General features: G+C 47.2%; 1 protein-coding gene across 4 annotated transcripts in view; it reads right to left on the reverse strand.

Annotated features, from left to right (window-relative positions):
* EWSR1 (EWS RNA binding protein 1) overlaps window positions 1–13,235 on the reverse strand; it is a 25,616-nt gene continuing 12,381 nt past the window's right edge. Inside the window, exons 6-18 of one of the 4 annotated variants that reach the window (XM_061602915.1) lie at window positions 12,968–13,132; window positions 10,771–10,982; window positions 9,723–9,900; window positions 6,840–6,877; window positions 6,246–6,278; window positions 5,545–5,663; window positions 5,034–5,163; window positions 4,398–4,520; window positions 4,130–4,304; window positions 3,589–3,686; window positions 3,448–3,510; window positions 657–906; window positions 1–429 (exon numbers count right to left, since the gene is read on the reverse strand). In XM_061602915.1, the coding sequence (XP_061458899.1) occupies window positions 390–429; window positions 657–906; window positions 3,448–3,510; window positions 3,589–3,686; window positions 4,130–4,304; window positions 4,398–4,520; window positions 5,034–5,163; window positions 5,545–5,663; window positions 6,246–6,278; window positions 6,840–6,877; window positions 9,723–9,900; window positions 10,771–10,982; window positions 12,968–13,132 (1,624 nt within the window). In that variant the 3' untranslated portion in view covers window positions 1–389. The remainder of the gene's footprint in view (window positions 430–656; window positions 907–3,447; window positions 3,511–3,588; window positions 3,687–4,129; window positions 4,305–4,397; window positions 4,521–5,033; window positions 5,164–5,544; window positions 5,664–6,245; window positions 6,279–6,839; window positions 6,878–9,722; window positions 9,901–10,770; window positions 10,983–12,967; window positions 13,133–13,235) is intronic. The other 3 variants (XM_061602913.1, XM_061602914.1, XM_061602916.1) reach the window with 3 other exon arrangements.

A 13,235-nucleotide genomic window follows, 5' to 3' on the forward strand; every position in this document is an offset into this window, starting at 1 on the left:
TTGCATTTATAAACATTTGGAAGTTTATTTAAAAAACATCACAACCATTAACAGTGTTACAGTCTTAAGTTTCCTTCCTCCTGGGTCTTCCACACAGATTTACTGAGCATGCTCACAACAATGGTTTTTCCTTATGGGTTTTTAAACAACCATTTTTAAAAAGGAAAAGAAAAAAAAAGGAAAAAAAGGAATAACTCGGCACACTACCATTTAACTTTGTTTTAATGTTTCTCCACAAATGGTGAAAAATACTAAGTACAGACAAGGAATCATCATAATGTTGTGGTCAACATTATAAATATGGAATTATAAATTTAAAACATTTTCTGGTTTAAAAAATAAATCTGGTAGTAAATGCAGTCCTGCAGGGGGAAGGGGGTCAGTTGCCACTAGTAGGGGCGGTCTCTGCGGTCTTGACGATGTTCTCCCCTGGCAAAACAAAAGAGATTGAGGGGGCGAGGGTCAGACTAGGAACAGCCTCCCAAACTAGGCAAAGGCCACCTGTCCCAGGAGAGGAGGAGGGGGGTTCAAACAACAGCAAATGGCTACCAGCACCCTCCCCCCTTTCTAGCTTCTGCTGCCCAGATCCCCTTCCCTCCAATCCCACCACTTCCCTTCTTTCTCAACGCCACAGCCCTTCTATCCCAGAGTCATACTTGTCCATTTTTCCTGGTCCTCCACGCCTGCCGCCTCTGCCTCCCATTTGCTCCATCAGAGGTCCAGGTGGGCCCCCGGGCCCTCCTCGCCGGCTCCCTCCAAAGCCACCTCGATCCATGCCCCGGCCTCCTCTGAATCCGCCTCTGTCTCCACCCCGGCCGCCTCGGAACATCCCTCCAGGGCCACCACGATCCATGAGGCCGCCTCGACCTCTCATGCCACCAGGGCCGCCCCTGCCACGGTCACCACCTAGTGCAGAAAGACAGCACCTGCTCAATCGAGGAAAAGGGTGTCCCAGAAGGGGGTAGGGGCAACACTAGGCAGGCTGCTGAATGCCTGCCTCAGAAGCGCAGGCAACAGGACTCAGTTACGGCACCAGCTCCAGACATGCTGGAGCCAACAAAAATGACCTAATGATGGATAAATGTGTGTGCGTGTTGTAAATGCATGCATGCGTCTATACCCTGCCACCTATTGTTTAGAACTATGGCACCTGTCCCTGTCACATGACAGAGCAGCAGCCACAGGAAAGGCTACAAACGAAATGTCATACACCAAACGCCGACCTTCCATGCCGCTCTCGCCTTTTCTGTAAGTCTCCAGAAGGAAGAGCCATCGGGAAGGATGGCCACATTTTAATGTGGTTTCCCACAACCTCTTGCTGATCATTCCTACTGGAAGCAACTGGCACGCTGAAGGGACTGTGTAGTCTCACTGACTCCCACAGTAACTGGAGGCTGAGCTTCTCCTGACGCAGTTCAATGTCAGGCCTCGGAAAAGGTTGGGTTTTTTAAACTGATCGTGGACTGTGTACAAGCGGGCTAGAAAACGGCATTCAGATCAAAGCTCGTAGGCCCCCAAAATATAGCTCAATGTCACCACCTCCCCCCCCCCAAATCAACCCCTCACGTGAAGTGTCAGGAAGTGGGCAACTGGCTTTGGGGTCAGGCTTGAAGCCAGGGGAAGCACATGAGAAGGCAGGCTGTGATTACAGGGAAAGAGGAACAATTTGCTTTACTCTGCTGGAAGGGAGTATGGAAAAAAACCTGTCACAAGCACCTCCCATCAAGACAGGGTAGGCAAAGCACAGACTGTATGGTGCAGCAGCAGTTAGGTCGCTTCACACCATACTCTAGGTCGCTTCACACCATACTCTAGATCAGCCTTTCCCAACCTTTGGGCGCCCCAGATGCTGTTGGACCACAGCTCCCATCAACCCCAGCCAGCGTGGCCAACCGTCAGGGATGATGGGAATTGTAATCCAGCAACATCTGGGGACCCAAGGTTGAGAAAGGCTGCTCTAGATCAGGCACGGGAGAACCTGTGGTCCTCCAGATGTTGCTGAATGATCACTAACAACTTCAGCCAGCATGGCCTATGGTTGGATGATGGGAACGGTGGTCCATCAACATCTGGAGGGCCACAGGTTCCCCCTGCCCCCCAGCTCTAGAGGATGTTTCAAGCAGTTCCCACTGAGAGCAGGGAGGCCCCATTTGTGCTCAAGGTTGGCACGTAAGGACCAAGGTGCCTGCAGGGATCAATGTGGCGCACACGGAGCACACACAGAGGGGCACCCACCAGATGGCACCATTTGCTGCTGGGCGATCATTACCTCAAAGGAGCTTGCAGCACCGCACCACACATGTCCTGCAACTGCCCTCCCAGTGTCTGCCATTTCGAGCTGAGCAGCACTTGCCCAAGTCCCTGCCCGCACTTTTCCCATCCTACAACCTTGAAACCTGCCCCGATTATTCCATCTAGTGGATCAAATCAACAGTTTCTTCATGGCTACACCAACTCCTGAACTGCCATGTTTTCAAACTGTGTGTGTGGGGGGGGGTGGATGGTTCCCCATAGCTGAGACCCCCCTCCAAGAAGCCAGGGTGGTGCCATTATTATGCTTGTGGTGTTATTTTAATGGACATTTTCATGCTTGTTATTTTAAGTGTGGTGTTTCAAAATGTCATCTCTGTCACTGACATGTATGCACCTCTCTCAGCATGGGGGGGGGGGAGCCATACAAGTGATGTTAACAAAGAAGCCCCACCCCCAGGCATTAATGTCCAGCACCTGCCAGCCTCATTACCCACCAAATCCAGCTTGGGAAGGTGAGCGAAACTGAAGCCATGTGAGAGAGATTGGTGATGGGAGCTGGGGAAAGGGGGGGGAGTGTGCCTGCTTAAGAAAACAACCTTTAACATTTCCCCCTCAGTGCTATCCACGAATCCTCACATGCAATGTGGCCGTACCCGGCTTTAAAAACTGAGTGTCACGTGTGCTCCCAGACAAGACTACTGCTGCAGTATACAAGAGATGAACATTACCATCATCAGAAATGGCCCCACACCACCAGCAGGAAGTTCCAGAGGTCAACAAGGATGGGCAATTCCCAAAGTGCCATCTTGGCATCACTTTCCCCTCCAAATGGGACCTGGCCAGGCCAGGTAACACGTGCGCTGCTTCTGGTCTGGCCAGGCCCACATGAGCCATGGGACAGGCCCCTGAAGACCCTCGGGCATACTACTCTCCATCAGCCCCCCCCAATAATTAATTCTGAGTGAATCCCTGCCCAAGGCCCCACCAAAACCAGGAGTTGGCGCCGATCCTAGCAGCATATCCAACGAACATGGCGTGACCCCCACCTCCAGCATAAACCTAGGCAGTGCTTCCAATTACCGACAGCGGCCATCTTTAGTAGTGGGCATCATGTGGCGTCAACTCCCCCATCCACTCTGCTGGAAGTGCATAGACAAACGAAGGAAAAACATACCACCTGTACAGGTCCCTTACCACTATTTGTCCCGTATATGAGCCCTCTAAGTGGCAGCGGCTTTCCAAGCAAGAATCCAGGACCTTGTGAACATCATATAAGCAGAGGTCAGTGTCAAATATTCCGAATCCCACCCCAGCTCGCTGACAAGAGGAACATACCTGGAGGGGGGAAAGGCGGGGGGAGGAAGCCTTCCGGTTTAGGAGCCTTGCACTGGTTGCACTCTGTTCTCCAGGCAAAATTCTGGTTTCCACATCCCCTAGAAAGGACCAGCATTTCAGTGAAGATGCCAAGTGCCTGTCACGGCTCGCCGTAAAAGAACCAAGGCAGCCCGGGGGGGGGGGGGGGGGAAGGAAGCGAGCAGCAAATTTATTTGGGCCAACTTCTATCTGCAGCGTTTGGTACTGTTGAGGATACTTTCCCACTCTGCCCCATTACTGATCCAGCCAAGTGGGGAGACCAAGAAAAAACATGGGTATATAAAAGCAAGGAATTCAATGGGCTGGGTTGGCAGCTGACAAAAAGGGTCTGGAAACTCTGTCTAGAGTCTTTTGTATTTCTACCCACAACGTAAAGGTTTACCCTAAATGAATTGCCCAACTGTATCCTGGGGTACCTACCAAATGAGAGCGCACCAGGGCTACGTGGACACTCGTGTGTTTGGGGGGGTGGGGTATCAGAGAATGAAGCACAGTGACTTACGGGTTGGGGCACTGCCAGTCTCCTGCTCTGTGCTGGACATTTCCTCCACCAGAAGGGTTTCCTCTAGATCCTCTTGGTCCTCTAGGGCCAAAGCCGCCTCCCCTGTCACCGCCTCGGCCTCCCATACGTCCCATTGGACCACCGGGACCGCCTGGCCCCCCAGGGCCTCCTGGGCCTGGGAAAAAAGAAGTCACCTGCTTAGTTAATGAACACACAAAACAGTGCCTCTCGGGGCCAAGCATGCAAGCTAGTGTTAACAAAGAGTTACCTCCACGGAGAGGTGGAGGCATGCCACGTGGCTCACGTGGGGGCATCCCTCCGCGCATGCTGTTCAGGGGCAGCTTCTTCCGAGCGAGAGAGACTTTGAGCTTGCTTCCCTGGAACTCTTTGCCTGAAACACACAAAGCAAAAAAATCTCTGTGATCAAGTCCTTCACTACTGCAGAGGAGGTGTTAAGTGTTGTCTACAGCTGAGGCAGGCAGATCCGAGCCACACTGCTCAGGTAAAGGCAGGCTCATCAGGTCTTTGGGGGGAGCAAGTCAACTTCAGGGCTTGCATGATTACGGCTAAAGTAAAGAGAGGAGCATGCAACACTCCTCCACCCCTCCGGCTTCTGAGATTTCAGCAGGCATTGTCCACACACTTCTACGCACCCCCCTGCAGCTGTAAGGGCAAAGCACTTATTTTAAAACAAATGAAAGTAGCTGAGATTTTACAAGGTTGAACTCTGCCCCAACCACGCTGCACCCCTGTGGAAATCACTGTGGTATAAGCCCACCTGCAACCCAAACGTGATGGAACAAGGCACGCAGTGCATTTGGTTTCACTACGTATACGTTAAGCTGAAACCCTGTAACCCCTCAACCTCTTGATCATCTAATCACCATATTTTAAATTTACTCACCATCCAGCCATTCTACAGCTGTTTTGGCAGTTGGTGGGTCATCATAACACACAGTAGCATCTCCCTTTGCCTTCCCGGTGTCCTTGTCAAGGTAGATTGTTATCATGGGCTGCCCGGTTCTTTTGTTCATCTAATATATCATAGAAAATAGAAAGTATTCACAGTACAGACAGGACTGAATTCCAAGCTGAAGCACCCCTCCCCCTCCACGTTCCATTCAATAAGATGTGTCAGTAAAAGTCCTAGAAAGACAAGATTTCTATGGTAATAACCAACCCTGAATTTCATGAAAACATCATCACACTGTGCTTTGCTACTATGTAGGAGGCCACGGCCATTTATGCCTTCCAAATTACTGAACAGAAGACAACCCTGGGACAATGAAAGATACATAGGAAAACTTGTAAGTCAAAATGCAAGTGGTATTGGTATTCACCCACCCAGGCCAGGTTTACCAAGTAGCATGAGGGGCTGCGTCTTAACAGAAATGCCCCCAGATTGTGTTACCTACCTTGACAACGCCACACTGTTTGAAGAAATCTGTCAGCTCCTCTAGGGTCACACTGTCAGTCAACCCCTGTACATACACTGAACTGTTGTCAGCGTCATCATCTAGGTCTATAGGTGGGCCTTTGGAGACAAAAAACCTTCATCACAACGACACCCTTATGGGCCCTGGAAGCAAGCACTGCCTCCTCCCTCTAACAGTTATTTCCCACTTTCCCCAAGAGCAAGAGATCCCAGCCAATCATAGCAATCAGGCTCTCTCAGTGCCAGAGGATCCAAGCAAGGAGTTGCATCAGCGGCAACCACAAATAGCAGCTGGCTACCAAGCCCAGCCAGTTTGTGGACTCTGAGCATCAAAGAATGCCATTTAATATAACTTCATAACTTCAGCCTGCATATGTGATGTCTAAAAATGCAGATTCAATGAAACACAGAAAAGGCAAGACAAGCTCCAGGCTTGTGAAGGCCCTCAGCCAAGGAGGCACACATACCTGTCTGTCCACCCAGACTAACCCAATGGAATAACCCAACATACCCTGGGCCCTGACAAGCGTCTGGCGCTGTCAATCTCCAGCACCAAAATGAACAAGTGGCATTTTAATACAAGCAAGAAGGCACGTGAGCAGACTGGAGAGATGACTGCAGTCTGCTGAGTAGAACTAATGATACAGGACCCCTTCCAGAGATTAAGTTATTTAAAGTTACCTAAATCAAGGTCTGGCCCTTCATCCATGTGTCCTGCCATCCAGGGAGAAAATCATAGAAGGCATTGTTAGTACACGCCTTGCAATCTATGCTACTGACAAACACACAACTACCTATTTACAACCGCCATTTGATGGCATGTGTTAAAACTCAAATTGACCGCACTGCAAAAAAACTTGCAATGCACACCCTTTATATGCATTTGCTGCCGAGACCAGCTTGCTATTTTAGCAGCTTTCTAAACCATCACCTGATGTTACACTTGGTTAAAGGGGCTTTCTTGGGCCAATCAGTGCTTGTTTAACCAATGTTACTTTATTAAAAAAAACCAAAGCCTCTTAAAATGATTCCTTCCCCAAATTAAAGAAGTAGTTCCTCTCCATACTTCCATCACCCTTCGTTTTACCCTTTGTTCTGTAACCACAGGTTAAAACCTTACAGACCCCTAGGCATTGCCGGCAGTACCCATTAAAAGTCTCGTTGCATATGGCATTTTAACCACTTATGAAACTAACAAAATATTATGGGCTTTTTTTATTTTCTGGTTGCATTTTTTTTAAAAACACTATCCCATTGTAATGCTCAAAAACTTACCACCAGGCTTATTGAAGCCACCTCGCTCTCCAGCGCTGCTGGGGGGATAAACGAAGAAATGAAGGCCTTTCCCTTTAAAAAGCCAGTACCGCTCGGAGCCTCTGGGGCTCACTGGGAAGAAGGGCACTGGCTAAACATATCCAAACAATGCATCTGTCTCTGTCTGTCTGTCTTTCTCTCTCTCTCATCTCGTCACTAGGCCTTTCTTCAGGGCAGCTTGTTCAAATCTCCTTTACACACGCAACCTTTGCTTGCCTGGGTTTGGATGCCTCACTTTGGCAGTTGGACCCTTTCGTTACTAATGGTATTAACTGTGCAATACTTGGCCCCCAAGAAATAAAAATGGAACTTTTCCATTTATTTGTTCGTTTATTTTTTTAAATAAACACCACACACCCAAAGATAGACCACTAGTCAACTCCCTCCTTATTTTGCATACATAAAGTTGCACCCTCAGCCTCCTGCGAATGGTAGAGCAAGCCAAACTCCTGGGCGGAAGACCTTTAACATTAACAAGATGGGAGAAAAAAAAGGAGAAATAACACAGCAAACCCTAGAACACAGTTTAGATGACAAGTCACTAAAACCATACATTCAGGTCACTACTGGATTTAACAGTCTCTGTGGAAGGAGAACTTACAGAATATACCAGGGTACTGTACACAGTACAAAGGTCCAAGGGTGCAACTTTGTGGATATAATACAAGGAATCAACACACAAAATATCAGTGTCTTAGCTTTTAACATGGGGGTAGCCACAAAATATAAGTTATGGGCAAAAATGTGCCCAGTTAGTAAAGTGCCACTAAAAATGGCTTTTTGGGGGGGCGTGGGGAAGAATTGTTTGGATGGAAGAAAGGAGGGAGAAGAACAACTAACTGTTAGCAAGTATTGCACCTTTAACCCATAAAAGATTTAATATACACAATTCCAAGCTGTTGCATGCAGCTTTGCTTCCTTTCCCAAAGTATATTTACCATATATGTAATGTCTCTCTTTTTTAACATGTTTTTTACACTTTAATGTTACACAATTCTAAAGTTATTACACTTCCCCTCTAGTTTCAATACCAAACATGAAGTACTATATGCAGTTACCAAAGTTACAGAAGGTTTCCATTTATACAATGAACACATTTGGTTAAAAATATTCTATGTATATTTTTTCCTCTCCATATGGACACCGTGTCTAGTCCCACTTTTCATTATGCTGCCGGCTGAGTACTGAGTACGGGTACTTTTTAAGTATTGAAGTGTATACAAGGCTCTCACTTTGTAACCTGTAGCATATAAATGCGACAAAGCATGTTAAAAAGTTTCCATGTTTAACAGCCAGTGAAAATATAAAAATATTGAGGCAATGAAAGAGGGCATGTTAAGAACATTGGGCTCCTTACCTGCAGGAGAGACACTGGAATGCATCACCACACCATGCCAAGGGGGCAGGGCTCCTCTGTCCTGGCCCCTTGGTGGCCAATCTAACTGCTTCATACAGCCACCCTGAGGATGTAGTATGTCTACTGCTTACAGCAGTTACACCTTCCCCTACCACTACCACCCCATGCTAAGTACATTATACATGAGCTTTTGATGACAGGTGTGAAACTGGAGAAAGCTGATTTCCCTACTTCCAAGAGAGCTAGAGGTGGGTTTGGGTGGTTTTTAAGGGGGGGGGGAAAGGTGTGGTGATACCCATTTCAAGTGTCTACATCTACTTTTAAAACACATCTAGGAACACCTAACAGGTGAAATCTTTATATAGAACTAAGGAGCCCTTTTCCATTCAAGCCAATCTGAAAGGGTTACTCTTCAACATGTTAAAATGGTTTGGTCATTAACTGAACAGCTCTGGAAGCAATAAAAGCAGTTGGACTTCAATAAAGATTTCAAACCATCTGGATTCATTTTAGTTATACTATGCAGAGTGTCTCTTCTGCTGGTCAAAATTGTTAAGACCGATGGAACTGGAACCTGGACAACCATGGCATCCTTTCCTGCCCCCCCTTAATCAAAATTTGTTCCCTTTTTGGGGGTGGCGGTGGGGAGATACTCTGCATAGCTTTATATACGCATGAGTGGAACACACACAAGAACGCCCTTCATTATCAAGTCTCTCGGTCAACCACCATCTTTTCAACCTTAAATAAACCTGTAGCAGAAAACAAGGAGCAACTAAACAGGCTTACCAAACCAGATTCTGCCATCAGTTAAAAATGGCCAAACGGACTTAGGAGACCTGAAAGCTCCCATATGGAGCTGTGCTCAGAATGGTGAGGGTTTCTTAAAAGTTGTTATTTTGCATCATGTTGGGGTTTCTCTGGAAATTCTAAAACCAACCTGCACACGTGTGGAACTGCTACACTAGAGCTCTGGGCTTTGTAGAGCAGTTTGACACCACCCATTCGGCTCTGACGTGAGCTCAAAGAGCTGCTGCCAAGAGCACACGCAGCTAGGGCAAGAGGGATGCCTTACAAAAGCAGCAGACACCATCGTACGTACCTGCAATATCAAACACCAGCAAGGAGGAAGGAATGGCATGCAGACCTCTCAGAAGGGGTGTGTGTTCAACCCAAAGGCTCTTAAACCCGCAGAGGATTTCCCCTCTGTTCGTTGTGGAAGGGAGCTGAAAGTTTCGCAATTTTAAACACCCAGAACCCCTCTAACCTCCCAAGCTCAACCAACTGCAGGTAAAATACATCCTGCCCCTAAGTCCCCCCTAAGAAAAAGCTTCCATGGATTAATTAAGCCGTATATGTACTTGCTCTTTATAATATAATCTCCATGGAAAAGTGGTTTGCATTGACATCTTTCAGCCCTTCTTTCCATTGTACACCTTATGGGGGAAAATCAAATTAGGTGAGAGGAAGAAAAGGTTTGCTCTTACCCCATTCCGCCGCGGCCTCCTCCTCCCCGCCCACCTCTGCTCACGCCTCCACGATCATATCCCCCTCTTCCCCTGCCCCGGTTATCGGGGCCACTCATGCTCCGGTTTTCTCCTGAAAAGCCTCCTGAGTCCTGGCCATACACACCCATGCTGCTAGGGTGGTCTTGACGGAATGAACCTAGGAAGCAATCAACACCACAAATTTAAGGGAAATTGCAAACTGCATCCACTTATTCCCAGACACTAGAAAGTTAACATGCAGCGGCCCTTGACAGCGGATTATGTTACCCATTGAGCTAGCCACAAGAAATGCAAAGTATCCACTGCAAAACGTTTCTGCAGTACTTTTCAGCTGACTTTTACACATTCCTGTATTCTGCAATCCCTACAGATCCAACTACTGTCCTCTTCTATTAATATCAAGTTCAAACAAGGCACACAGACACATCTTTTCTGGCTGCTTCACAATAATAAGATTCTCAATACCTTTTGGCAGACATATGGCCTTACGCCATATATTTATTACTTGTAAAGTGCCTTAAAAAAGCAAGAACTGTACTAAAAGCAAAAATAAATTGAGAAAACACAGCCAACAATATGATATACTTAAATACTCTCAAATTTGTTATTCGTTATATACTGCATTGTATCGTTCTGATGTTTGTACGCTGAAGACAGAATAAGAACATTTATACAAAAGAAATTTTAAACTGAAGGAGAACGAAAGCTTTCAAACAGGGTTGAGGCCCTCCAGATGTTGCTTGCCTCCAATTCCCATCACCCCAGCAAGCTTGGCCAATCGGCAGGGATGATGGGAGTCCAACAATCTTTGGAGGTCCAAAGGTTCCCCAGCCCAGCTTTCAAAAAATGTACAAGTATTAGGCATGGGCTAGCTGAAACACATAACCAGAAACATGCCACAGGTTCATTTTTTAAAATCTGGAAGCATCTCCCAATTCCTTATTTTTGTTTTGTTTAAACAGAATTCAAAGGCTCAGACAATCTCTGGGTTGAGAGACTCAGCTGGAGCCCCCTTGGTAAAACTCACTTGGTTGCCCATAGCTGCTGCTCTGCTGGCTATACTGGCTCGGGGCTTGGCTATAGGATCCAGTTGGAGGTGGGTAGCTAGTGGGGGGCTGCTGCCCATAGCTGCTTTGCTGCCCATAGGTACTCTGCTGTCCATAGCTGCCCTGCTGACCATAGCTGCTCTGCTGAGAGTAAGTGCTCTGATCATAACTGCTGGGCTGTGAAGAAGAATAACTGGAAAGACACGTGAAAGAGACAGGAAAACAGCGCTTAGTAACACACATGTATTTTTATCTATACAGGCACAAAAAATAAACACCACATCATTTGCTCTTGTCCAGGCGGATCTACTTGACAGTAATTCACTGGTTTTCTGTACAAGATGACACCCCACTGGCCTTCATAAAATCAATAGAGCTGCGACAAAAAAAAACCTGCCACGCTTCTGGTTTTGCTTTAGAGCATTTGCAGACTAGGAAAAATGCATACTCTTAGCAGTTTGCAACCACAGTTTTGCAACAATGTGGCAAATGCAAACACGACTGGTCTGGATTGTTTAAGACTGCTTTTTCGGTCATGTGGCATAGTAAATGGCAGCACAACTAACCAGGTGGCTTGTGGGGGGAGAAGCAGTGAAGCAACAAAGAGAAGCAGTCAAGTTGTGCTGTTTGCAGTAATCAGTAAAACCCTGATGGGTTTGCCCACTGCCTTCAAGGTCGCTCTGAGAAGCAGGGGTCACTAAAGCAAACCTTTACACGTGGTATTACAACAGATACAAAGAACCGTAATTGTTGTTCCTCAACATGCCAAAGTGATATAATCTGCTAAAAAGGGTTTGCAGTTTCTAACCATCCTCTTAAACATTCAGCCTGAGGCCTGAATTCCCTAGCGAGCAACCTTTTATGGGGGGCTGCATACCAGTGGTGGGAGGGGTCCAAGACTCAACTTTGTACCGTAGCCACATTCTAGCCACGCAAAAACTGGAAGTGTCCACACCCAAAGAAAAAAACTGGAAAAAATCAGCCGGGGGAGGGGGGGGAACGGAAACTGGTTTCCCCCCTAATTTCCCAGGATACTTTCTGGGGCTTCACATCTCTAACTCCTGGATGGGGTTGCACTCCCCCTAAAGGAGCAGGTTCGTAGCTTGGGGGTTCTCCTAGAATCATCTCTGTCACTTGAGGCTCAGGTAGCCTCGGTGGCACGGAGTGCCTTCTACCAACTTCGGTTGGTGGCCCAACTACTTCCCTATCTGGACAGGGATAACCTGGCTTCAGTTGTCCATGCTCTGGTAACCTCCAAATTAGATTACTGCAATGCACTGTACGTGGGGCTGCCTTTGAAGACGGTTCGGAAACTGCAGCTTGTGCAAAATGCAGCGGCCAGATTGGTAACAGGGACCAGACGGTCCGAACATATAAAACCGATTCTGGCCCGCTTGCACTGGCTGCCTTTACGTTTCCGAGCTCGATTCAAGGTGCTGCTTTTGACCTATAAAGCCTTACACAGCTTAGGACCACAATAACTGATGGAATGCCTCTCCCGAAACGAACCCACCCGTACACTACATTCAAGATCAAAGGCCCTCCTCCGGGTGCCTACTTCGTGGGAAGCTTGGGGAATAGCAACGAGGGAGAGGGCCTTCTCAGTGGTGGCCCCCAAATTATGGAATGATTTTTGTGACGAGGTGCGCCTGGCGCCAACACTGTTATCTTTTCGGCACCAGGTCATGTCTTTCCTCTTCTCCCAGGCATTTTAGCATGTTTTTTAAATTGTTTTTTTAAAGTGTTTTTAAATTCGTATATTTGTGTATTTGTTTTTAATGTTTTAATTGTTGTAAACCGCCCAGAGAGCTTCGGCTATGGGGCAGTATACAAATGTAATAAATAATAATAACAACAACAACAACTCCTCATACAGACATATCTCTCTCCGTCTAGGCAAGCAAGAGGCATTATCACAATTCAAAGACACACTCCAACCAGGAAAAAGCACTCAAGGAAGATACAGAACATGGCCAAGTGAGGGGTGTGGCCTTGGGAGAACCCTGAGAGTTAAATAGAGAGGCCTGTCCTCGGTCCCTGGCCCGGAGGTGTCCCCATAACTCTTGCTCTCAAGCATAATCCAATTGGGGGGGGGACGACGACACATATGACATTTCCCATCAAGGCAGACAGACCAAATACTTAGAGGAGATAAACTGATAACTCAGGTAAACTCACCTGGTGGGAGGATAGGATGGAGGTGCAGTAACTGGCTGCATAGGGTAACTGCCAGGAACCTGATAGCTGTAGTTACTCTGTCCATATCCTAGACTAGGCTGGCTGTAGCCTGTTGTACTTGATTGAGGCTGGCTAGTCTCTGCAGCCTTGGTGCCATCCTGAGGTCTAAAAATTAAATCCAGCAGTGAAGATAAATCTTATACAAGCCCCTGAATGTCTTTTCATGTCAGGCACTGGCAACTTCACGTACCTAGATGTAGGTGCAAAT

Source organism: Rhineura floridana, chromosome 19 (genome assembly GCF_030035675.1).
Source record: "Rhineura floridana isolate rRhiFlo1 chromosome 19, rRhiFlo1.hap2, whole genome shotgun sequence".
Taxonomy (NCBI): Eukaryota; Metazoa; Chordata; class Lepidosauria; order Squamata; family Rhineuridae; genus Rhineura; species Rhineura floridana.